This window comes from Ranitomeya variabilis, chromosome 4 (assembly GCF_051348905.1).
Source record: "Ranitomeya variabilis isolate aRanVar5 chromosome 4, aRanVar5.hap1, whole genome shotgun sequence".
In the NCBI taxonomy this organism is placed as follows: domain Eukaryota; kingdom Metazoa; phylum Chordata; class Amphibia; order Anura; family Dendrobatidae; genus Ranitomeya; species Ranitomeya variabilis.
Genome location: NC_135235.1, coordinates 497,717,110 through 497,744,405, shown reverse-complemented (window position 1 = coordinate 497,744,405; position 27,296 = coordinate 497,717,110). Strand labels below are relative to the sequence as shown.

Genomic DNA, 27,296 nt, shown 5'->3' with positions numbered 1-27,296 from the left:
TCAGGGGCTCTCCAAACGCAACATGGCATCCCATCTTAATTCCAGTCAATTTTGCATTGAAAAGTAAAATAGCGCTCCTTCCCTTCCGAGCTCTGCTATGCGCCCAAACAGTGGTTTACCCCCACATATGGGGTATCGTCGTACTCAGGACAAATTGCACAACAACTTTTGTGGTCTAATTTCTTCTCTTACCCTTGGGGAAATAAAAAAATGGGGCGAAAAGATCATTTTTGTGAAAAAATATGATTTTTTATTTTTACGGCTCTGCATTATAAACTTCTGTGAAGCACTTGTTGGGTCAAAGTGTTCACCACACATCTGGATAAGATCCTTAGGGGGTCTACTTTCCAAAATGGTGTCACTTGTGAGGGGTTTCAATGTTTAGGCACATCAGGGGCTCTCCAAATGCAACATGGCGTCCAATCTCAATTCCAGTCAATTTTGCATTGAAAAGTCAAATGGCGCTCCTTTCCTTCCGAGCTCTGCCATGCGCCCAAACAGTGGTTTACCCCCACATATGGGGTATCAGCGTACTCAGGACAAATTGTACAACAAATTTTGGGGTCTATTTTTTCCTGTTACCCTTGGTAAAATAAAACAAATTGGAGCTGAAATAAATTTTGTGTGAAAAAAAGTTAAATGTTCATTTTTATTTAAACATTCCAAAAATTCCTGTGAAACACCTGAAGGGTTAATAAACTTCTTGAAAGTGGTTTTGAGTACCTTGAGGGGTGCAGTTTTTAGAATGGTGTCACACTTGGGTATTTTTCTATCATATAGACCCCTCAAAATGACTTCAAATGAGATGTGGTCCCTAAAAAAAAATGGTGTTGTAAAAATGAGAAATTGCTGGTCAACTTTTAACCCTTATAACTCCGTCACCAAAAAAAATTTTGGTTCCAAAATTGTGCTGATGTAAAGTAGACATGTGGGAAATGTTACTTATTAAGTATTTTGCGTGACATATGTCTGTGATTTAAGGGCATAAAAATTCAAAGTTGGAAAATTGCGAAATTTGCAAAATTTTCGCCAAATATTCATTTTTTTCACAAATAAACGCAAGTTATATCGAAGAAATTTTACCACTATCATGAATTACAATATGTCACGAGAAAACAATGTCAGAATCGCCAAGATCCGTTGAAGCATTCCAGAGTTATAACCTCATAAAGGGACAGTGGTCAAAATTGTAAAAATTGGCCCGGTCATTAACGTGCAAACCACCCTTGGGGGTGAAGGGGTTAAAAAAGATGTATCAGAGGGAAACTCATTTATAAATACACTAGATGGTGGCCCGATTCTAACGCACCGGGTATTCTAGAATATGTATGTACATAGCAGCCACATAGTATATAGCACAGGCCACGTAGTATATAGGAGCCATGTAGTATATAGCATACAAATAGTGCTATATAGTATGTGGCTGCTATATACATACATACATATTGTAGAATACCCGATGCGTTAATACAGGCCACGCAAAATATAACACAGCCCAAACAGTATATAACACAGCCCACGTACTATATAACGCAGCCCACGCAGCATATAGCAGCCACGTAGTATATAACACAGGCGACATAGTATATAACACAGGCCACACAATATATAGCACTGCCCACGCAGTACAAAACACAGGCCATATAGTATGTAACACTGGCCACGTAGTATATAGCAGCCATGTAGTATATAGCACTGCCCATGTAGTATATAGCAGCCATGTAGCATATAACGCAGCCCACGCAGTATCTAACACAGACCACGTAGTATACAGCAGCCATGTAGTATATAACACTGCCATGTAGTATATAGCAGCCATGTAGTATATAACACTGCCCACGTAGTACTGTATATAGCAGCCATGTAGTATATAGTACTGCCCATGTAGTATATAGCAGCCATGTAGTATATAGTACTGTCCACGTAGTATATAGCAGCCATATAGTATATAGTACTGCCCAAATAGTATACAGCAGCCATGTAGTATATAGTACTGTCCACGTAGTATATAGCAGCCATGTATTATATAGTACTGCCCACGTAGTATATAGCAGCCATGTAGTATATAGTACTGTCCACGTAGTATATAGCAGCCATGTATTATATAGTACTGCCCATGTAGTATATAGCAGCCATGTAGTATATAGTACTGTCCACGTAGTATATAGCAGCCATGTAGTATATAGTACTGCCCACGTAGTATATAGCAGCCATGTAGTATACAGTACTGCCCACGTAGTATATAGCAGCCATGTAGTATATAGTACTGTCCACGTTGTATATAGCAGCCATGTAGTATATAGTACTGCCCACGTAGTATATAGCAGCCATGTAGTATATAGTACTGTCCACATAGTATATAGCAGCCATGTAGTATATAGTACTGCCCACGTAGTATATAGCAGCCATGTAGTATATAGTACTGCCCACGTAGTATATAGCAGCCATGTAATATATAGTACTGTCCACGTAGTATATAGCAGCCATGTAGTATATAGTACTACCCACGTAGTATATAGCAGCCATGTAGTATATAGTACTGTCCACGTTGTATATAGCAGCCATGTAGTATATAGTACTGCCCATGTAGTATATAGCAGCCATGTAGTATATAGTACTGCCCACGTAGTATATAGCAGCCATGTAGTATATAGTACTGCCCACGTAGTATATAGCAGCCATGTAGTATATAGTACTGTCCACGTAGTATATAGCAGCCATGTAGTATATAGTACTGCCCACGTAGTATATAGCAGCCATGTAGTATATAATGCAGCCCACGCAGTAAATAGCGGCCATGTAGTATATAGTACTGCCCACGTAGTATATAGCAGCCATGTAGTATATAGTACTGCCCACGTAGTATATAGCAGCCATGTAGTATATAGTACTGTCCACGTAGTATATAGCAGCCATGTAGTATATAGTACTGCCCACGTAGTATATAGCAGCCATGTAGTATATAGTACTGTCCACGTAGTATATAGCAGCCATGTATTATATAGTACTGCCCATGTAGTATATAGCAGCCATGTAGTATATAGTACTGTCCACGTAGTATATAGCAGCCATGTAGTATATAGTACTGCCCACGTAGTATATAGCAGCCATGTAGTATATAGTACTGCCCACGTAGTATATAGCAGCCATGTAGTATATAGTACTGTCCACGTTGTATATAGCAGCCATGTAGTATATAGTACTGCCCACGTAGTATATAGCAGCCATGTAGTATATAGTACTGTCCACATAGTATATAGCAGCCATGTAGTATATAGTACTGCCCACGTAGTATATAGCAGCCATGTAGTATATAGTACTGCCCACGTAGTATATAGCAGCCATGTAATATATAGTACTGTCCACGTAGTATATATCAGCCATGTAGTATATAGTACTACCCACGTAGTATATAGCAGCCATGTAGTATATAGTACTGTCCACGTTGTATATAGCAGCCATGTAGTATATAGTACTGCCCATGTAGTATATAGCAGCCATGTAGTATATAGTACTGCCCACGTAGTATATAGCAGCCATGTAGTATATAGTACTGCCCACGTAGTATATAGCAGCCATGTAGTATATAGTACTGTCCACGTAGTATATAGCAGCCATGTAGTATATAGTACTGCCCACGTAGTATATAGCAGCCATGTAGTATATAATGCAGCCCACGCAGTAAATAGCGGCCATGTAGTATATAGTACTGCCCACGTAGTATATAGCAGCCATGTAGTATATAGTACTGCCCATGTAGTATATAGCAGCCATGTAGTATATAGTACTGCCCACGTAGTATATAGCAGCCATGTAGTATATAGTACTGTCCACGTAGTATATAGCAGCCATGTAGTATATAGTACTGCCCACGTAGTATATAGCAGCCATGTAGTATATAACGCAGCCCACACAGTAAATAGCAGCCATGTAGTATATAGTACTGCCCACGTAGTATATAGCAGCCATGTAGTATATAACGCAGCCCACGCAGTAAATAGCAGCCATGTAGTATATAGTACTGCCCACGTAGTATATAGCAGCCATGTAGTATATAGCATATAGTATATATCCAGCAGACCTGAAATACAGCGGATGCTCCATCACTTCTACAACCTCGAGTACAAACCAAACCCAGAGGGAGTGAGCCAAGCCGCAAAGGACCTCAACAATATATTCTACGCAATGGCCAGACTGTCCGACCTTAAAAAAGTCGACTACAAGAGACCAAAAGAAACACAGGTCAATGGCTGGTTTGACAAAGAATGTAAAGCTGTACGGAAGACCCTGAGAACAGCCTCCAACAAGAAACACAGAGACCCCAACCACCTGGGTCTGAGGGAAGCCTATGACTCCATACAGAGGCAGTACAAAACCCTCCTCAGGAGGAAGAAGCAGAGTTACATCTCTACCAAGCTTAAACAACTCCAAGACGCCCTCCAAGACAACTCCTTCTGGGATCTATGGAACCACATGAGCACCAAAGACAAGAAAAACAACACCCATATCTAAAATGGCAACCTCTGGCTCCAATACTTCAGAGACCTCTATACAGACATTCCAAAGGAAGAACTAAGCCAAGAACAGGAAAACATAATGGCGAAACTAAAAGCAATGGAGGAAAAAATCAAAAACTTCCAAAATCCGGTGGATACACCTATAACGCTACAGGAAGTAGCCGAGAGACTCTCCTCCATAAGATGTAGAAAAGCCGGTGGCCTGGATGGAATTCTACCAGAAATGCTGAAGTACAGCCCACCAGAAATACAGGCTGCAATGGTTAAACTCTTCAATATTGTGCGGAGTGCTGGCTACTTCCCTCGTACCTGGAACCAAGGCCTCATCACACCCATCCACAAGAGTGGAGACAGGTATGACCCAGCCAACTACAGAGGCATATGTGTCAGCAGCAACCTGGGAAAACTGTTCAACAGTATCCTGAACAAGAGGATCCTCACCTTCCTCACCGAGCACAACATCCTCAGCAAGAGCCAAGCAGGGTTCATGCCGAACCACCGAACCACTGACCACATCTACACTCTGCACAGCCTCATTCAGAGACATGTCTACAAAACAAAGAATGGGAAGATATACGCCTGCTTTGTGGACTTTAAGAAGGCCTTTGATTCAGTGTGGCACCAGGGCTTATTCCTGAAACTGCTGGAGAGCGGAATAGGAGGAAAGACCTATGATGTCATCAAAAGCTCCTACACCGAGAACCGCTGCAGCGTGAGTGTGAACGGCAGAAGAACGGCTTATTTCCAGCAGAGCCGCGGGGTCAGACAAGGCTGCAGCCTAAGTCCAGCACTCTTCAACATTTACATCAATGAGCTGGCTACAGCCCTGGAATCCTCCTCAGCACCAGGTCTCACCCTCCACGACACGCAGGTGAAATTCCTGCTGTATGCAGATGACCTGCTGCTGCTGTCACCAACCGAGAAAGGCCTCCAGGACAACCTGAAAATCCTAGAGAAATTCAGCTCCACCTGGGCGCTACCGGTCAACCTAAAGAAAATCAACACCATGGTGTTCCAGAGGAGAAAGATAAAATCAGACCAGCACCCATCATTTGTCCTCAACAACTGCGACCTCACAGGAACGGACAAATATACCTACCTGGGCCTAGAGATTCACCGGTCAGGGAGCTTCAAACAAGCCATAGAGACCCTGAAAGACAAGGCCTGCAAAACCTTCTATGCCATCCAAAGGAAACTCTACCATCTGAAACCACTAGTGAGGGTCTGGCTAAAAATTTTCGACTCCATCATCGCCCCAATCCTCCTGTATGGCAGCGAAGTCTGGGGTCCTCACACCTACCCAGACTGGTCAAGGTGGGATTCCAGTCCAACAGAAATATTCCACCTGGAATTCTGCAAGCACCTTCTCCAGGTCCATCAGAGCACCTCCAACAGTGCTTGTCGGGCCGAGCTGGGCAGATTCCCTCTACACCTAACAGTTCTAAAGAGGGCGCTGTCATTCCGGGCTCACCTGCATAGGAGCAATCCAAGCTCCCATCACCATAAAGCCCTGATACATGTAGGTGAAACAGAAAAACCAGAACCCTCGGAACAGCCAAGCCAAACCCAACCGGACCAGAACATCAATCATAACAACCTGACAAAAGCCGGAATCAGGAAGATGGCAGACGAAGGCCAGGAGAGGTATGTCAGTGACTGGAAGAATGATATCAACATCTCACGGAAACTGATCATGTACCGGAGCCTACAGAGAGACTACAGACTGGCCCCATATCTGGAGAAACTCCCGGACCCCAGAGATCGCAAGATCCTGAGCCGATATAGACTCAGTGCCCACAGTCTGGCCATCGAATGTGGCCGGCACAGACAGAGCTACAAGCCCAGGGAGGAAAGACTGTGCCAACACTGTGATCAGGAGGCCATAGAGGACGAAACCCACTTCCTGCTACACTGCTCCAAATACTCAGCAGTGACGGACACTCACTTCAGGAGACTCTCACATCTCTTCCCGGACTTCATCACCATGAAGGAGGAAGAGAAGACATATATCCTGCTGGGAGAAGAAGAGAGAGCAGTGGAGATAGCAGCGTGGTATGTGAGCGAATGTCATAGACTGCGAGAAAGAGAACTATGACGCCATGGACTATAGCCCCCACAATGGATCTGCCCCCATCCACCTCCCCTATGCCATGGACTATAGCCCCCACCCTGGATCTGCCCCCTTCCACCTCCCCTATGCCATGGACTATAGCCCCCACAATTGATCTGCCCCCATCCACCTTCCCTATGCCATGGACTATAGCCCCTACCCTGGATCTGCCCCATCCACCTTCCCTACAGCTCCTACCCAACATCCCCACAGTCCCTATTCCAATTGCCTTTATACACTTGCTTTGGCAAAACTGATGGGTATTTGGTCCTGCCAATAAAGCTTCTTTGAATCTTGAATCTTGAATATAGTACTGTCCACGTAGTATATAGCAGCCATGTAGTATATAGTACTGCCCACGTAGTATATAGCAGCCATGTAGTATAGAGTATTGCCCACGTAGTATATAGCAGCCATGTAGTATATAATGCAGCCCACGCAGTATTTAGCAGTGTGGGCACTATATCCCTGTTAAAAAAAAAAGAATTAAAATAAAAAAGTTACATACTCACCTCCTGGGATCCAACGGCACTGTGCCGATGCGTGCACGGCTGCCGCCATCTTCCGTTCCCAGGATGCAATGCGATATTACCCAGATGACTTAGCGTAATTTCGCAATGCATCGCCGGGAACGGAAGATGGCGGCTGGCGCGAGCGGCTCGGCGGACAACAGAGGGTGAGTATAGCAGGTTTTTTGTTTTTTTATTATAGTGCTTTGGAACAAAGCACTATACTGTTATTCCATCGTGGATAACTTCTTCTTCTTATTATAGTGCTTTGGAACAAAGCACTATATTGTTATTCCATCGTGGTAAACTTCTTCTTATTCTTATTATTATAGTGCTTTGGAACAAAGCACTATACTGTTATTCCATCGTGGATAACTTCTTCTTATTCTTATTATAGTGCTTTGGAACAAAGCACTATACTGTTATTCCATCGTGGTAACCTTATTATTATAGTGCTTTGGAACAAAGCACTATATTGTAATCCGAACGTGGATAACTTATTATTATTATAGTGCTTTGGAACAAAGCACTATACTGTTATTCCACCGTGGATAACTTCTTCTTATTCTTATTATAGTGCTTTGGAACAAAGCACTATACTGTTATTCCACCGTGGTAAACTTCTTATTATTATAGTGCTTTGGAACAAAGCACTATACTGTTATTCCACCGTGGTAAACTTCTTATTATTATAGTGCTTTGGAACAAAGCACTATACTGTTATTCCATCGTGGATAACTTCTTCTTATTCTTATTATTATAGTGCTTTGGAACAAAGCACTATACTGTTATTCCATCGTGGTAAACTTCTTATTATTATTATAGTGCTTTGGAACAAAGCACTATACTGTTATTCCACCGTGGTAAACTTCTTCTTATTCTTATTATTCAGTCCGCACGTAATGCGGCCCGAACCGCTAAACTCACAGACTCCAGTGAGGTGTCATTTCGAAGCCAGCGTCCCCAAGAGGTGTGCTAAGTATTTTTCGTGCCGATCGGATTTGTAGTTTTTGCGCAATTTGTGTTTGAAAAAAGTCTTTCAATGCGTTTCAATAGGGAAATTGTCCCATACGTTTATAATGGGCTGGTTTCTGAGGCAATTTCTAAAAATAACTGCCACCTGGCTGATTAGCTCATTGATATGCGCAGTCAGACACAGTTACTATGCCAACGCCTATGAAGTCTACATCAGCTCACCAGGTCACAAGTTTTGTCAGATAATATCAGCTCTTAAAGTGACAGTACAGCACAATTCCAAACCACTATCCTTAGTCTTATGATTATTAGACTGTGGCCCGATTCTAACTCATCGGGTATTCTAGAATATGCATGTCCACGTAGTATATTGCACAGCCACGCAGTATACAGCGCAGAGCCGCGCAGTACACAGCGCAGAGCCGCGCAGTACACAGCGCAGAGCCGCGCAGTACACAGCGCAGAGCCGCGCAGTACACAGCGCAGAGCCGCGCAGTACAAAGCGCAGAGTCGCGCAGTATAAAGCGCAGAGCCGCGCAGTACACAGCGCAGAGCCGCGCAGTACACAGCGCAGAGCCGCGCAGTACACAGCGCAGAGCCGCGCAGTACAAAGCGCAGAGTCGCGCAGTATAAAGCGCAGAGCCACGCAGTACACAGCGCAGAGCCGCGCAGTACACAGCGCAGAGCCACGCAGTATACAGTGCAGAGCCGCGCAGTACACAGCGCAGAGCCGCGCAGTACACAGCGCAGAGCCGCGCAGTACACAGCGCAGAGCCGCGCAGTACAAAGCGCAGAGTCGCGCAGTATAAAGCGCAGAGCCGTGCAGTACACAGCGCAGAGCCGTGCAGTACACAGCGCAGAGCCGCGCAGTACACAGCGCAGAGCCGCGCAGTATACAGCGCAGAGCCGCGCAGTACCCAGCGCAGAGCCGCGCAGTACACAGCGCAGAGCCGCGCAGTACACAGCGCAGAGCCGCGCAGTACACAGCGCAGAGCCGCGCAGTACAAAGCGCAGAGCCGCGCAGTATAAAGTGCAGAGCCGCGCAGTACACAGCGCAGAGCCGCGCAGTACACAGCGCAGAGCCGCGCAGTGTAAAGCGGAGAGCCGCGCAGTACACAGCGCAGAGCCGCGCAGTACACAGCGCAGAGCCGCGCAGTACACAGCGCAGAGCCGCGCAGTACACAGCGCAGAGCCGCGCAGTACAGAGCGCAGAGCCGCACAGTATAAAGCGCAGAGCCGCACAGTATACCGCGCAGAGCCGCGCAGTGCACAGCGCAGAGCCGCGCAGTGCATAGCGCAGAGCCGCGCAGTATAAAGCGCAGAGCCGCGCAGTACACAGCGCAGAGCCGCGCAGTACACAGCGCAGAGCCGCGCAGTACACAGCGCAGAGCCGCGCAGTACACAGCGCAGAGCCGCGCAGTATACAGCGCAGAGCCGCGCAGTATACAGCGCAGAGCCGCGCAGTACACAGCGCAGAGCCGCCCAGTATACAGCGCAGAGCCGCGCAGTATACAGCGCAGAGCCGCGCAGTACACAGCGTAGAGCCGCGCAGTATACAGCGCAGAGCCGCGCAGTATACAGCGCAGAGCCGCGTAGTATACAGCGCAGAGCCCCGCAGTATACAGTGCAGAGCCCCGCAGTATACAGCGCAGAGCCGTGCAGTACACAGTGCAGAGCCGCGCAGTACACAGCGCAGAGCGGCGCAGTATACAGCGCAGACACACGCAGTACACAGCACGGACACGCGCAGTACACAGCGCAGAGCCGCGCAGTACACAGCGCAGAGCCGCATAGCATACAGCGAAGAGCCACGCAGTATATAGCGCAGAGCCGCGCAGTACAAAGCGCAGAGCCGCGCAGTATACAGCGCAGAGCCGCGTAGTATACAGCGCAGAGCCGCGTAGTATACAGCGCAGAGCCACGCAGTATACAGCGCAGAGCCACGCAGTATACAGCGCAGAGCCACGTAGTTATACTGCCCAGTCACGTAGTATATTGTCCAGTCACATAGTATACTGCATATCCCTGTTAAAAAAAAAAAAAGAATTAAAATAAAAAAGTTACATACTCACCTCCTGGAGCGGCCGGTATCTGATGGTTGTTGCACCTCCTAGAGCGGCCGGTACACGATGCTTGTTGCACCTGGAGTGGCCGGTACCCGATGCTTGTTGCGCGCTCCGGTCCCAAGAGTGCATTGCGGTCTCATGAGATGATGACGTAGCGGTGTTGTGAGACAGAAAGACGGAAGTGCCCTTAGACAATTATATAGTAGATTACCCCGCTCACCAAATCGGACCCCGAGGGGCCCGGCTCACCAAATCGGACCCAGAGTGACCCCGCCCACCAAATCGGACCCAGAGTGACCCCGCCCACCAAATCGGACCCAGAGTGGCTCCGCCCACCAAATCGAACCCAGAGTGACCCCTTCCACCAAATCAGACCCAGAGTGACCCCTTCCACCAAATCGGACCCAGAGTGACCCCACCCACCAAATCGGACCCTGAGGTGCCCAGCCCACCAAATGAGACCCTGAGGTGCCCAGCCCACCAAATGAGACCCTGAGGTGCCCAGCCCACCAAATCGGACCGAGTGACCCCACCCACCAAATTGGACCCTAAGGTGCCCCGCCCACCGAATCGGACCCAGAGTGGCCGCGCCCACAGAATCGGATCAAAAGTGACCCCGCCCACCGAATCGGACCTAGATTTACCCCGCCCACAAAATCAGACCCAGATTGACCCAACCCACCAAATCGGACCGCCTGAGGGGCACCCAAGTGTGAAAGTCTTGCAGGGGCAGCCCGGGCACCATTCCAAAGCACTATCTGTAGTTCCTTCAGGAAATACCCATCTAGTTATAGTGCTTTGGAACAAAGCACTATACTGTTATTCCACCGTGGTAAACTTCTTCTTATTCTTATTATTCAGTCCGCACGTAATGCGGCCCGAACCGCTAAACTCACAGACTCCAGTGAGGTGTCATTTCGAAGCCAGCGTCCCCAAGAGGTGTGCTAAGTATTTTTCGTGCCGATCGGATTTGTAGTTTTTGCGCAATTTGTGTTTGAAAAAAGTCTTTCAATGCGTTTCAATAGGGAAATTGTCCCATACGTTTATAATGGGCTGGTTTCTGAGGCAATTTCTAAAAATAACTGCCACCTGGCTGATTAGCTCATTGATATGCGCAGTCAGACACAGTTACTATGCCAACGCCTATGAAATCTACATCAGCTCACCAGGTCACAAGTTTTGTCAGATAATATCAGCTCTTAAAGTGACAGTACAGCACAATTCCAAACCACTATCTGTAGTCTTATGATTATTAGATGGAGGCCCGATTCTAACTCATCGGGTATTCTAGAATATGCATGTCCACGTAGTATATTGCACAGCCACGCAGTATACAGTGCAGAGCCGCGCAGTACACAGCGCAGAGCCGCGCACTACACAGCGCAGAGCCGCGCAGTATAAAGCGCAGAGCCGCGCAGTACACAGCGCAGAGCCGCGCAGTACACAGCGCAGAGCCGCGCAGTACACAGCGCAGAGCCGCGCAGTATAAAGCGCAGAGCCGTGCAGTACACAGCGCAGAGCCGCGCAGTACACAGCGCAGAGCCGTGCAGTACACAGCGCAGAGCCGCGCAGTATAAAGCGCAGAGCCGTGCAGTTCACAGCGCAGAGCCGCGCAGTACACAGCGCAGAGCCCCGCAGCATACAGCGCAGAGCCCCGCAGTATACAGCGCAGAGCCCCGCAGTATACAGCGCAGAGCCCCGCAGTATACAGCGCAGAGCCCCGCAGTATACAGCGCAGAGCCCCGCAGTATACAGCGCAGAGCCCCGCAGTATACAGCGCAGAGCCCCGCAGTATACAGCGCCCACCAAATCGGCCCCTGAGGGGCCCCACCCACCAAATCGGACCCAGAGTGGCTACAACTACCAAACCAGCGCCTGAGGGGCACCCAAGTGTGAAAGTCTTGCTGGGGCAACCCGGGCACCATTCCAAAGCACTATCTGTAGTTCCTTCAGGAAATACCCATCTATTTCTCTCTGTTATCAGCCATTCCCCGTACTGCTGTCAGTCTATTTCTCTCTGTTATCAGCCATTCCCCTGTCCTGCTGTCAGTCTATTCTCTCTGTTATCAGCCATTCCCCGTCCTGCTGTCAGTCTATTCTCTCTGTTATCAGCCATTCCCCTGTCCTGCTGTCAGTCTATTCTCTCTGTTATCAGCCATTCCCCTGTCCTGCTGTCAGTCTATTCTCTCTGTTATCAGCCATTCCCCGTCCTGCTGTCAGTCTATTTCTCTCTGTTATCAGCAATTCCCCTGTCCTGCTGTCAGTCTATTCTCTCTGTTATCAGCCATTCCCTTGTCCTGCTGTCAGTCTATTCTCTGTTATCAGCCATTCCCTTATCCTGCTGTCAGTCAGAGTGACCCGGCCCACCAAATCGGACCCAGAGTGACCCGGCCCACCAAATCGGACCCAGAGTGACCCGGCCCACCAAATCGGACCCAGAGTGACCCGGCCCACCAAATCGGACCCAGAGTGACCCGGCCCACCAAATCGGACCCAGAGTGACCCGGCCCACCAAATCGGACCCAGAGTGACCCGGCCCACCAAATCGGACCCAGAGTGACCCGGCCCACCAAATCGGACCCAGAGTGACCCGGGCCACCAAATCGGACCCAGAGTGACCCGGCCCACCAAATCGGACCCAGAGTGACCCGGGCAACCAAATCGGACCCAGAGTGACCCGGCCCACCAAATCGCACCCAGAGTGACCCGGCCCACCAAATCAAACCCAGAGTGACCCGGGCCACCAAATCGGACCCAGAGTGACCCGGGCCACCAAATCGGACCCAGAGTGACCCGGGCCACCAAATCGGACCCAGAGTGACCCGGGCCACCAAATCGGACCCAGAGTGACCCGGGCCACCAAATCGGACCCAGAGTGACCCGGGCCACCAAATCGGACCCAGAGTGACCCGGGCCACCAAATCGGACCCAGAGTGACCCGGGCCACCAAATCGGACCCAGAGTGACCCGGGCCACCAAATCGGACCCAGAGTGACCCGGGCCACCAAATCGGACCCAGAGTGACCCGGGCCACCAAATCGGACCCAGAGTGACCCGGGCCACCAAATCGGACCCAGAGTGACCCGGGCCACCAAATCGGACCCAGAGTGACCCGGGCCACCAAATCGGACCCAGAGTGACCCGGGCCACCAAATCGGACCCAGAGTGACCCGGGCCACCAAATCGGACCCAGAGTGACCCGGCCCACCAAATCAAACCCAGAGTGACCCGGGCCACCAAATCGGACCCAGAGTGACCCGGGCCACCAAATCGGACCCAGAGTGACCCGGGCCACCAAATCGGACCCAGAGTGACCCGGGCCACCAAATCGGACCCAGAGTGACCCGGGCCACCAAATCGGACCCAGAGTGACCCGGGCCACCAAATCGGACCCAGAGTGACCCGGCCCACCAAATCGGACCCAGAGTGACCCGGGCCACCAAATCGGACCCAGAGTGACCCGGCCCACCAAATCGGACCCAGAGTGACCCGGCCCGCCAAATCGGACCCAGAGTGACCCGGCCCACCAAATCGGACCCAGAGTGACCCGGCCCGCCAAATCGGACCCAGAGTGACCCGGGCCGCCAAATCGGACCCAGAGTGACCCGGCCCGCCAAATCGGACCCAGAGTGACCCGGCCCGCCAAATCGGACCCAGAGTGGCGCCGCCCGCCAAATCGGACCCAGAGTGGCGCCGCCCGCCAAATCGGACCCAGAGTGGCGCCGCCCGCCAAATCGGACCCAGAGTGGCGCCGCCCGCCAAATCGGACCCAGAGTGGCGCCGCCCGCCAAATCGGACCCAGAGTGGCGCCGCCCGCCAAATCGGACCCAGAGTGGCGCCGCCCGCCAAATCGGACCCAGAGTGGCGCCGCCCGCCAAATCGGACCCAGAGTGGCGCCGCCCGCCAAATCGGACCCAGAGTGGCGCCGCCCGCCAAATCGGACCCAGAGTGGCGCCGCCCGCCAAATCGGACCCAGAGTGGCGCCGCCCGCCAAATCGGACCCAGAGTGGCGCCGCCCGCCAAATCGGACCCAGAGTGGTGCCGCCCGCCAAATCGGTCCCAGAGTGACCCCGCCCACCAAATTGGTCCCAGAGTGACCCCGCCCACCAAATTGGTCCCAGAGTGACCCCGCCCACCAAATCGGACCCATAGTGGCCTCACCCCTTTAGGGGCTACAACTACCAAGCCAGCGCCTGAGGGGCACCCAAGTGTGAAAGTCTTGCTGGGGCAACCCGGGCACCATTCCAAAGCACTATCTGTAGTTCCTTCAGGAAATACCCATCTAGTTATTATTATTAGGCTTTTTTCCGCAATTAATGCGGCCCATACCGCTGCACTCACAGACTCCAGTGAGGCGTCATTTCGAAGCCAGCGTCCCCAAGAGGTGTGCTAAGTATTTTTCGTGTCGATCGGATTTGTAGTTTTGGCGCAATTTGCATTTGAAAATTGTTTTCCCCTCATTGGAAAGCATTGTCTCAATGCGTTTCAATATGGAAATTTCCTCATAGGGTATAATGGGCTGGTTTCTGAGGCAATTTCTAAAAATAACTGCAAACTGCCACCTGGCTGATTAGCTCATTGATATGCGCAGTCAGATCCAGTTACTATGCCAACGCCTATGAGCCCACTAGAAAACAGGTTTTGTCAGTCAGATAATATCAGCTCCTCTCTGTTATCAGCCATTCCCCTGTCCTGCTGTCAGTCTATTTCTCTCTGTTATCAGCCATTCCCCGTCCTGCTGTCAGTCTATTTCTCTCTGTTATCAGCCATTCCCTTGTCCTGCTGTCAGTCTATTCTCTGTTATCAGCCATTCCCTTATCCTGCTGTCAGTCAGAGTGACCCGGCCCACCAAATCGGACCCAGAGTGACCCGGGCCACCAAATCGGACCCAGAGTGACCCGGGCCACCAAATCGGACCCAGAGTGACCCGGGCCACCAAATCGGACCCAGAGTGACCCGGGCCACCAAATCGGACCCAGAGTGACCCGGGCCACCAAATCGGACCCAGAGTGACCCGGGCCATCAAATCGGACCCAGAGTGACCCGGGCCACCAAATCGGACCCAGAGTGACCCGGGCCACCAAATCGGACCCAGAGTGACCCGGGCCACCAAATCGGACCCAGAGTGACCCGGGCCACCAAATCGGACCCAGAGTGACCCGGCCCACCAAATAGGACCCAGAGTGACCCGGGCCACCAAATCGGACCCAGAGTGACCCGGCCCACCAAATCGGACCCAGAGTGACCCGGCCCACCAAATCGGACCCAGAGTGACCCGGGCCACCAAATCGGACCCAGAGTGACCCGGGCCACCAAATCGGACCCAGAGTGACCCGGCCCACCAAATCGGACCCAGAGTGACCCGGCCCACCAAATCGGACCCAGAGTGACCCGGGCCACCAAATCGGACCCAGAGTGACCCGGGCCACCAAATCGGACCCAGAGTGACCCGGGCCACCAAATCGGACCCAGAGTGACCCGGGCCACCAAATCGGACCCAGAGTGACCCGGGCCACCAAATCGGACCCAGAGTGACCCGGGCCACCAAATCGGACCCAGAGTGACCCGGGCCACCAAATCGGACCCAGAGTGACCCGGGCCACCAAATCGGACCCAGAGTGACCCGGGCCACCAAATCGGACCCAGAGTGACCCGGGCCACCAAATCGGACCCAGAGTGACTCGGGCCACCAAATCGGACCCAGAGTGACCCGGGCCACCAAATCGGACCTACTGTGACCCGGCCCACCAAATCGGACCCAGAGTGACCCGGCCCACCAAATCGGACCCAGAGTGCCCTCAACCCTGAGGGGCTACAACTACCAAACCAGCGCCTGAGGGGCACCCAAGTGTGAAAGTCTTGCTGGGGCAACCCGGGCACCATTCCAAAGCACTATCTGTAGTTCCTTCAGGAAATACCCATCTAGTTCTTATTATTATTCAGTCCGCACGTAATGCGGCCCGAACCGCTTCACTCACAGACTCCAGTGAGGTGTCATTTCGAAGCCAGCGTCCCCAAGAGGTGTGCTAAGTATTTTTCGTGTCGATCGGATTTGTAGTTTTGGCGCAATTTGCGTTTGAAAATGTTTTTTCCCCTCATTGTAATGCATTTCAATAGGGAAATTTTCCCATAGGTTATAATTGCCGGGTTTCTGAGGCAATTTGAAATGTACCTGCCACTTGCCACCTGGCTGATTAGCTCATTGATATGTGCAGTCAGGCCCAGTTACTATGCCAACGCCTGCGAACTGTACATGACCCCAGCACAGTTTTGCCAGATAATATCAGCTCTTAAAGTGATAGCACAGCACAATTTCAAAGCACTATCTGTAGTCTTATTATAATTATTGCCCCGCTCACCAAATCGGACCCAGAGTGGCGCCGCCCGTCAAATCGGACCCAGAGTGGCGCCGCCCGCCAAATCGGACCCAGAGTGGCGCCGCCCGCCAAATCGGACCCAGAGTAGCGCCGCCCGCCAAATCGGACCCAGAGTGGCGCCGCCCGCCAAATCGGACCCAGAGTGGCGCCGCCCACCAAATCGGACCCAGAGTGGTGCCGCACGCCAAATCGGACCCACAGTGGCGCCGCCCGCCAAATCGGACCCAGAGTGGCGCCGAACGCCAAATCGGACCCAGAGTGGCGCCGCCCGCCAAATCGGACCCAGAGTGGCGCCGCCCGCCAAACCGGACCCAGAGTGGCGCCGCCCGCCAAATCGGACCCAGAGTGGCGCCGCCCGCCAACTCGGACCCAGAGTGGCGCCGCCCACCAAATCGGACCCGGAGTGGCGCCGCCCGCCAAATCGGACCCGGAGTGGCGCCGCCCGCCAAATCGGACCCAGAGTGGCGCCGCCCGCCAAATCGGACCCAGAGTGGCGCCGCCCGCCAAATCGGACCCAGAGTGGCGCCGCCCGCCAAATCGGACCCAGAGTGGCGCCGCCCGCCAAATCGGACCCGGAGTGGCGCCGCCCGCCAAATCGGACCCGGAGTGGCGCCGCCCGCCAAATCGGACCCGGAGTGGCGCTGCCCGCCAAATCGGACTCGGAGTGGCGCCGCCCACCAAATCGGACCCAGACTGGCGCCGCCCGCCAAATCGGACCAAGAGTGGCGCCGCCCGCCAAATCGGACCCAGAGGGGCACCCAAGTGTGAAAGTCTTGCTGGGGCAACCCGGGCACTATTCCAAAGCACTATCTGTAGTTCCTTCAGGAAATACCCATCTATTTCTCTCTGTTATCAGCCATTCCCCGTACTGCTGTCAGTCTATTTCTCTCTGTTATCAGCCATTCCCCTGTCCTGCTGTCAGTCTATTCTCTCTGTTATCAGCCATTCCCCGTCCTGCTGTCAGTCTATTCTCTCTGTTATCAGCCATTCCCCTGTCCTGCTGTCAGTCTATTCTCTCTGTTACCAGCCATTCCCCGTCCTGCTGTCAGTCTATTTCTCTCTGTTATCAGCCATTCCCCGTACTGCTGTCAGTCTATTTCTCTCTGTTATCAGCCATTCCCCTGTCCTGCTGTCAGTCTATTCTCTCTGTTATCAGCCATTCCCCGTCCTGCTGTCAGTCTATTCTCTCTGTTATCAGCCATTCCCCTGTCCTGCTGTCAGTCTATTCTCTCTGTTATCAGCCATTCCCCGTCCTGCTGTCAGTCTATTTCTCTCTGTTATCAGCCATTCCCCGTACTGCTGTCAGTCTATTTCTCTCTGTTATCAGCCATTCCCCTGTCCTGCTGTCAGTCTATTCTCTCTGTTATCAGCCATTCCCCGTCCTGCTGTCAGTCTATTTCTCTCTGTTATCAGCAATTCCCCTGTCCTGCTGTCAGTCTATTCTCTCTGTTATCAGCCATTCCCTTGTCCTGCTGTCAGTCTATTCTCTGTTATCAGCCATTCCCTTATCCTGCTGTCAGTCAGAGTGACACGGTCCACCAAATCGGACCCAGAGTGACCCGGCCTACCAAATCGGACCCAGAGTGACCCGGCCCACCAAATCGGACCCAGAGTGACCCGGCCTACCAAATCGGAACCAGAGTGACCCGGCCCACCAAATCGGACCCAGAGTGATTCGGCCCACCAAACCGGACCCAGAGTGACCCAGCCACCAAATCGGACCCAGAATGACCCGGGCCACCAAATCGAAACCCAGAGTGACCCGGGCCACCAAATCGGACCCAGAGTGACCCGTCCCACCAAATCGGACCCAGAGTGACCCGGCCCACCAAATCGGACCCAGAGTGACCCGGCCCACCAAATCGGACCCAGAGTGACCCGGCCCACCAAATCGGACCCAGAGTGACCCGGCCCACCAAATCGGACCCAGAGTGACCCGGGCCACCAAATCGGACCCAGAGTGACCCGGGCCACCAAATCGGACCCAGAGTGACCCGGGCCACCAAATCGGACTCAGAGTGACCCGGGCCACCAAATCGGACCCAGAGTGACCCGGCCCACCAAATCGGACCCAGAGTGACCCGGGCCACCAAATCGGACCCAGAGTGACCCGGGCCACCAAATCGGACCCAGAGTGACCCGGGTCACCAAATCGGACCCAGAGTGACCCGGGCCACCAAATCGGACCCAGAGTGACCCGGGCCACCAAATCGGACCCAGAGTGACCCGGCCCACCAAATCGGACCCAGAGTGACCCGGCCTACCAAATCGGACCCAGAGTGACCCGGCCTACCAAATCGGACACAGAGTGACCCGGCCCACCAAATCGGACCCAGAGTGACCCGGCCCACCAAATCGGACCCAGAGTGAACCGGCCCACCAAATCAGACCCAGAGTAACCCGGCCCACCAAATCGGACCCAGAGTGACCCAGCCCACCAAATCGGACCCAGAGTCACCCGGCCCACCAAATCGGACCCAGAGTGACCCGGCCCACCAAATCGGGCCCAGAGTGACCCGGGCCACCAAATCGGACCCAGAGTGACCCGGGCCACCAAATCGGACCCAGAGTGACCCGGGCCACCAAATCGGACCCAGAGTGACCCGGGCCACCAAATCGGACCCAGAGTGACCCGGGCCACCAAATCAGACCCAGAGTGACCCGGGCCACCAAATCGGACCCAGAGTGACCCGGCCCACCAAATCGGACCCAGAGTTACACGGCCCACCAAATCGGACCCAGAGTGACCCGGCCCACCAAATCGGACCCAGAGTGACCCGGCCCACCAAATCGGACCCAGAGTGACCCGGCCCACCAAATCGGACCCAGAGTGAACCGGCCCACCAAATCAGACCCAGAGTAACCCGGCCCACCAAATCGGACCCAGAGTGACCCAGCCCACCAAATCGGACCCAGAGTCACCCGGCCCACCAAATCGGACCCAGAGTGACCCGGCCCACCAAATCGGGCCCAGAGTGACCCGGGCCACCAAATCGGACCCAGAGTGACCCGGGCCACCAAATCGGACCCAGAGTGACCCGGGCCACCAAATCGGACCCAGAGTGACCCGGGCCACCAAATCGGACCCAGAGTGACCCGGGCCACCAAATCAGACCCAGAGTGACCCGGGCCACCAAATCGGACCCAGAGTGACCCGGCCCACCAAATCGGACCCAGAGTTACATGGCCCACCAAATCGGACCCAGAGTGACCCGGCCCACCAAATCGGACCCAGAGTGACCCGGCCCACCAAATCGGACCCAGAGTGACCCGGCCCACCAAATCAGACCCAGAGTGACCCGGCCCACCAAATCGGACCCAGAGTGACCCGGCCCACCAAATCGGACCCGAAGTGACCCGGCCCACCAATTCGGACCCAGAGTGACCCGGCCCACCAAATCGGACCCAGAGTGACCCGGGCCACCAAATCGGACCCAGAGTGACCCGGCCCACCAAATCGGACCCAGAGTGACCCGTCCCACCAAATCGGACCCAGAGTGACCCGGCCCACCAAATCGGACCCAGAGTGACCCGGCCCACCAAATCGGACCCAGAGTGACCCGGCCCACCAAATCGGACCCAGAGTGACCCGGGCCACCAAATCGGACCCAGAGTGACCCGGGCCACCAAATCGGACCCAGAGTGACCCGGGCCACCAAATCGGACCCAGAGTGACCCGGGCCACCAAATCGGACTCAGAGTGACCCGGGCCACCAAATCGGACCCAGAGTGACCCGGCCCACCAAATCGGACCCAGAGTGACCCGGGCCACCAAATCGGACCCAGAGTGACCCGGGCCACCAAATCGGACCCAGAGTGACCCGGGTCACCAAATCGGACCCAGAGTGACCCAGGCCACCAAATCGGACCCAGAGTGACCCGGGCCACCAAATCGGACCCAGAGTGACCCGGCCCACCAAATCGGACCCAGAGTGACCCGGCCTACCAAATCGGACCCAGAGTGACCTGGCCTACCAAATCGGACCCAGAGTGACCCGGCCCACCAAATCGGACCCAGAGTGACCCGGCCCACCAAATCGGACCCAGAGTGAACCGGCCCACCAAATCAGACCCAGAGTAACCCGGCCCACCAAATCGGACCCAGAGTGACCCAGCCCACCAAATCGGACCCAGAGTCACCCGGCCCACCAAATCGGACCCAGAGTGACCCGGGCCACCAAATCGGACCCAGAGTGACCCGGCCCACCAAATCGGACCCAGAGTGACCCGGCCCACCAAATCGGACCCAGAGTGACCCGGCCCACCAAATCGGACCCAGAGTGACCCGGGCCACCAAATCGGACACAGAGTGGCGCCGCCCGCCAAATCGGACCCAGAGTGGCGCCGCCCGCCAAATCGGACCCAGAGTGGCGCCGCCCGCCAAATCGGACCCAGAGTGGCGCCGCCCGCCAAATCGGACCCAGAGTGGCGCCGCCCGCCAAATCGGACCCAGAGTGGCGCCGCCCGCCAAATCGGACCCAGAGTGGCGCCGCCCGCCAAATCGGACCCAGAGTGACCCGGGCCACCAAATCGGACCCAGAGTGACCCGGGCCACCAAATCGGACCCAGAGTGACCCGGGCCACCAAATCGGACCCAGAGTGACCCGGCCCACCAAATCGGACCCAGAGTGACCCGGCCCACCAAATCGGACCCAGAGTGACCCGGCCCACCAAATCAGACCCAGAGTGACCCGGCCCACCAAATCGGACCCAGAGTGACCCGGCCCACCAAATCGGACCCAGAGTGACCCGGGCCACCAAATCGGACCCAGAGTGACCCGGGCCACCAAATCGGACCCAGAGTGACCCAAGCCACCAAATCAGACCCAGAGTGACCCGGGCCACCAAATCGGACCCAGAGTGACCCGGGCCACCAAATCGGACCCAGAGTGACCCGGGCCACCAAATCGGACCCAGAGTGACCCGGGCCACCAAATCGGACCCAGAGTGACCCGGCCCACCAAATCGGACCCAGAGTGACCCGGCCCACCAAGTCGGACCCAGAGTGACCCGGGCCACGAAATCGGACCCAGAGTGACCCGGGCCACCAAATCGGACCCAGAGTGACCCGGCCCACCAAACTGGACCCAGAGTGACCCGGCCCACCAAATCGGACCCAGAGTGACCCGGCCCACCAAATCGGACCCAGAGTGACCCGGCCTACCAAATCGGACCCAGAGTGACCGGGCCCACCAAACTGGACCCAGAGTGACCCGGCCCACCAAATCGGACCCAGAGTGACCCGGCCCACCAAATCGGACCCAGAGTGGCCTCAACCCTGAGGGGCTACAACTACCAAACCAGCGCCTGAGGGGCACCCAAGTGTGAAAGTCTTGCAGGGGCAGCCCGGGCACCATTCCAAAGCACTATCTGTAGTTCCTTCAGGAAATACCCATCTAGTTCTTATTATTATTCAGTCCGCACGTAATGCGGCCCGAACCGCTTCACTCACAGACTCCAGTGAGGTGTCATTTCGAAGCCAGCGTCCCCAAGAGGTGTGCTAAGTATTTTTCGTGTCGATCGGATTTGTAGTTTTGGCGCAATTTGCGTTTGAAAATGTTTTTCCCCTCATTGTAATGCATTTCAATAGGGAAATTTTCCCATAGGTTATAATGGCCGGGTTTCTGAGGCAATTTGAAATGTACCTGCCACCTGGCTGATTAGCTCATTGATATGCGCAGTCAGGCCCAGTTACTATGCCAACGCCTGCGAACTGTACATGACCACACCAGCACAGTTTTGCCAGATAATATCAGCTCTTAAAGTGACAGCACAATTTCAAAGCACTATCTGCAGTCTTATTATTATTACAGTACACAGCGCAGAGACGCGCATTATACAGCGCAGAGCCACGCAGCATACAGCGCGGAGCCGCGCAGCATACAGCGCAGAGCCCCACAGTATACAGCGCAGAGCCGCGCAGAGCCGCGCAGTATACAGCGCAGAGCCGCGCATTATACAGAGCAGAGCCACGCAGCATACAGCGCGGAGCCGCGCAGCATACAGCGCAGAGCCCCACAGTATACAGCGCAGAGCTGCGCAGCATACAGCGCAGAGCCGCACAGTATACAGCGCAGAGCCGCGCAGCATACAGCGCAGTGCCCCGCAGCATACAGCGCAGAGCCCCGCAGCATACAGCGCAGAGACCCGCAGCATACAGCGCAGAGCCGCGCAGTATACAGCGCAGAGCCCCGCAGCATACAGCGCAGAGCCCCGCAGTATACAGCGCAGAGCCCCGCAGTATACAGCGCAGAGCCCCGCAGTATACAGTGCCCACCAAATCGGCCCCTGAGGGGCCCCACCCACCAAATCGGACCCAGAGTGGCTACAACTACCAAACCAGCGCCTGAGGGGCACCCAAGTGTGAAAGTCTTGCTGGGGCAACCCGGGCACCATTCCAAAGCACTATCTGTAGTTCCTTCAGGAAATACCCATCTATTTCTCTCTGTTATCAGCCATTCCCCGTACTGCTGTCAGTCTATTTCTCTCTGTTATCAGCCATTCCCCTGTCCTGCTGTCAGTCTATTCTCTCTGTTATCAGCCATTCCCCGTCCTGCTGTCAGTCTATTCTCTCTGTTATCAGCCATTCCCCTGTCCTGCTGTCAGTCTATTCTCTCTGTTATCAGCCATTCCCCGTCCTGCTGTCAGTCTATTTATCTCTGTTATCAGCCATTCCCCGTACTGCTGTCAGTCTATTTCTCTCTGTTATCAGCCATTCCCCTGTTCTGCTGTCAGTCTATTCTCTCTGTTATCAGCCATTCCCCGTCCTGCTGTCAGTCTATTCTCTCTGTTATCAGCCATTCCCCTGTCCTGCTGTCAGTCTATTCTCTCTGTTATCAGCCATTCCCCGTCCTGCTGTCAGTCTATTTCTCTCTGTTATCAGCCATTCCCCGTACTGCTGTCAGTCTATTTTTCTCTGTTATCAGCCATTCCCCTGTCCTGCTGTCAGTCTATTCTCTCTGTTATCAGCCATTCCCCGTCCTGCTGTCAGTCTATTTCTCTCTGTTATCAGTAATTCCCCTGTCCTGCTGTCAGTCTATTCTCTCTGTTATCAGCCATTCCCTTGTCCTGCTGTCAGTCTATTCTCTGTTATCAGCCATTCCCTTATCCTGCTGTCAGTCAGAGTGACCCGGCCCACCAAATCGGACCCAGATTGACCCGGCCCACCAAATCGGACCCAGAGTGACCCGGCCCACCAAATCGGACCCAGAGTGACCCGGCCCACCAAATCGGACCCAGAGTGACCCGGCCCACCAAACTGGACCCAGAGTGACCCGGCCCACCAAATCGGACCCAGAGTGACCGGGCCCACCAAATCGGACCCAGAGTGACCCGGCCCACCAAATTGGACCCAGAGTGACCCGGCCCACCAAATCGGACCCAGAGTGACCCGTTCCACCAAATCGGACCCAGAGTGGCGCCGCCCGCCAAATCGGACCCAGAGTGGCGCCGCCCGCCAAGTCGGACCCAGAGTGGCGCCGCCCGCCAAGTCGGACCCAGAGTGGCGCGGCCCGCCAAATCGGACCCAGAGTGGCGCCGCCCGCCAAATCGGACCCAGAGTGGCGCCGCCCGCCAAATCGGACCCAGAGTGGCACCGCCCGCCAAATCGGACCCAGAGTGGCGCCGCCCGCCAAATCGGACCCAGAGTGGCGATGCCCGCCAAATCGGACCCAGAGTGGCGCCGCCCGCCAAATCGGACCCAGAGTGACCCGGGCCGCCAAATCGGACCCAGAGTGACCCGGGCTGCCAAATCGGACCCAGAGTGACCCGGGCCACCAAATCGGACCCAGAGTGACCCGGGCCACCAAATCGGACCCAGAGTGACCCGGGCCACCAAATCGGACCCAGAGTGACCCGGCCCACCAAATCGGACCCAGAGTGACCCGGGCCACCAAATCGGACCCAGAGTGACCCGGGCCACCAAATCGGACCCAGAGTGACCCGGGCCACCAAATCGGACCCAGAGTGACCCGGGCCACCAAATCGGACCCAGAGTGACCCGGCCCACCAAATCGGACCCAGAGTGACCCGGGCCACCAAATCGGACCCAGAGTGACCCGGGCCACCAAATCGGACCCAGAGTGACCCGGGCCACCAAATCGGACCCAGAGTGCCCCGGCCACCAAATCGGACCCAGAGTGACCCAGGCCACCAAATCGGACCCAGAGTGACCCGGGCCACCAAATCGGACCCAGAGTGACCCGGCCCACCAAGTCGGACCCAGAGTGACCCGGCCCACCAAGTCAGACCCAGAGTGACCCGGGCCACCAAATCGGACCCAAAGTGTCCCGGGCCACCAAATCGGACCCAGAGTGACCCAGCCCACCAAACTGGACCCAGAGTGACCCGGCCCACCAAACCGGACCCAGAGTGACCCGGCCCACCAAATCGGACCCAGAGTGACCCGGCCCACCAAATCGGACCCAGAGTGACCCGGCCCACCAAATCGGACCCAGAGTGGCCTCAATCCTGAGGGGCTACAACTACCAAACCAGCGCCTGAGGGGCACCCAAGTGTGAAAGTCTTGCAGGGGCAGCCCGGGCACCATTCCAAAGCACTATCTGTAGTTCCTTCAGGAAATACCCATCTAGTTCTTATTATTATTCAGTCCGCACGTAATGCGGCCCGAACCGCTTCACTCACAGACTCCAGTGAGGTGTCATTTCGAAGCCATCATCCCCAAGAGGTGTGCTAAGTATTTTTCGTGTCGATCGGATTTGGAGTTTTGGCGCAATTTGCGTTTGAAAATGTTTTTTCCCCTCATTGTAATGCATTTCAATAGGGAAATTTTCCCATAGGTTATAATGGCCGGGATTCTGAGGCAATTTGAAATGTACCTGCCACTTGCCACCTGGCTGATTAGCTCATTGATATGCGCAGTCAGGCCCTGTTACTATGCCAACGCCTGCGAACTGTACATGACCACACCAGCACAGTTTTGCCAGATAATATCAGCTCTTAAAGTGATAGCACAGCACAATTTCAAAGCACTATCTGTAGTCTTATTATAATTATTGCCCCGCTCACCAAATCGGACCCAGAGTGGCGCCGGCCGCCAAATCGGACCCAGAGTGGCGCCGGCCGCCAAATCGGACCCAGAGTGGCGCCGGCCGCCAAATCGGACCCAGAGTGGCGCCGGCCGCCAAATCGGACCTAGTGTGGCGCCGGCCGCCAAATCGGACCCAGAGTGGCGCCGCCCGCCAAATCGGACCCAGAGTGGCGCCGCCCGCCAAATCGGACCCAGAGTGACCCCACCCACCAAACCTGACCCAGAGTGACCCCGCCCACCAAACCTGACCCAGAGTGACCCAACCCACCAAATCAGACCCAGAGTGACTCCACCTACCAAATCGGACCGCCTGAGGGGCACCCAAGTGTGAAAGTCTTGCAGGGGCAGCCCTGGCACCATTCCAAAGCACTATCTGTAGTTCCTTCAGGAAATACCCATCTAGTTATTATTATTATTATTATTATTATTATTATTATTTTGGTGCTTGAACCTCCTAGGTTCAAGCAACATATTGTAATCCGATTTCTTATATTTATGGTGCTTGAACCTCCTAGGTTCAAGCAACATATTGTAATCCGATTCCTTATATTTATAGTGCTTTGGAACAAAGCACTATACTGTTATTCCATCGTGGTAAACATCTTCTTATTATTATTATAGTGCTTTGGAACAAGCACTATACTGTTATTCCATCGTGGTAAACTTCTTCTTATTATAGTGCTTTGGAACAAAGCACTATACTGTTATTCCATCGTGGATAACTTATTATTATTATAGTGCTTTGGAACAAAGCACTATACTGTTATTCCACCGTGGATAACTTCTTATTCATATTCTTATTATTATTCAGTCCGCACGTAATGCGGCCCGAACCGCTTCACTCACAGACTCCAGTGAGGTGTCATTTCGAAGCCAGCGTCCCCAAGAGGTGTGCTAAGTATTTTTCGTGTCGATCGGATTTGTAGTTTTGGCGCAATTTGCGTTTGAAAATGTTTTTTCCCCTCATTGTAATGCATTTCAATAGGGAAATTTTCCCATAGGTTATAATGGCCGGGTTTCTGAGGCAATTTGAAATGTACCTGCCACTTGCCACCTGGCTGATTAGCTCATTGATATGCGCAGTCAGGCCCAGTTACTATGCCAACGCCTGCGAACTGTACATGACCACACCAGCACAGTTTTGCCAGATAATATCAGCTCTTAAAGTGATAGCACAGCACAATTTCAAAGCACTATCTGTAGTCTTATTATAATTATTGCCCCGCTCACCAAATCGGACCCAGAGTGGCGCCGCCCGCCAAATCGGACCCAGAGTGGCGCCGCCCGACAAATCGGACCCAGAGTGGCGCCGCCCGCCAAATCGGACCCAGAGTGGCGCCGCCCGCCAAATCGAACCCAGAGTGGCGCCGCCCGCCAAATCGGACCCAGAGTGGCGCCGCCCGCCAAATCGAACCCAGAGTGGCGCCGCCCGCCAAATCGGACCCAGAGTGGCGCCGCCCGCCAAATCGGACCCAGAGTGACCCGGGCCACCAAATCGGACCCAGAGTGACCCGGCCCACCAAATCGGACCCAGAGTGACCCGGGCCACCAAATCGGACCCAGAGTGACCCGGGCCACCAAATCGGACCCAGAGTGACCCGGGCCACCAAATCAGACCCAGAGTGACCCGGGCCACCAAATCGGACCCAGAGTGACCCAGGCCACCAAATCGGACCCGGGGTGGCGCCGTCCG

At 54.0% G+C, this 27,296-nt stretch overlaps 1 protein-coding gene across 1 annotated transcript in view; it reads left to right on the top strand.

Annotated features, from left to right (window-relative positions):
* Positions 1-1,286: 1,286 nt before the first annotated feature.
* The window catches only part of LOC143767012 (uncharacterized), a 75,747-nt gene continuing 49,737 nt past the window's right edge, over positions 1,287-27,296 (top strand). The window contains exons 1-4 of the mRNA XM_077255030.1: positions 1,287-1,292; positions 2,094-2,097; positions 2,141-3,462; positions 7,224-7,337. Coding sequence (XP_077111145.1) covers positions 1,287-1,292; positions 2,094-2,097; positions 2,141-3,462; positions 7,224-7,232 — 1,341 coding nt within the window. The 3' untranslated portion in view covers positions 7,233-7,337. The remainder of the gene's footprint in view (positions 1,293-2,093; positions 2,098-2,140; positions 3,463-7,223; positions 7,338-27,296) is intronic.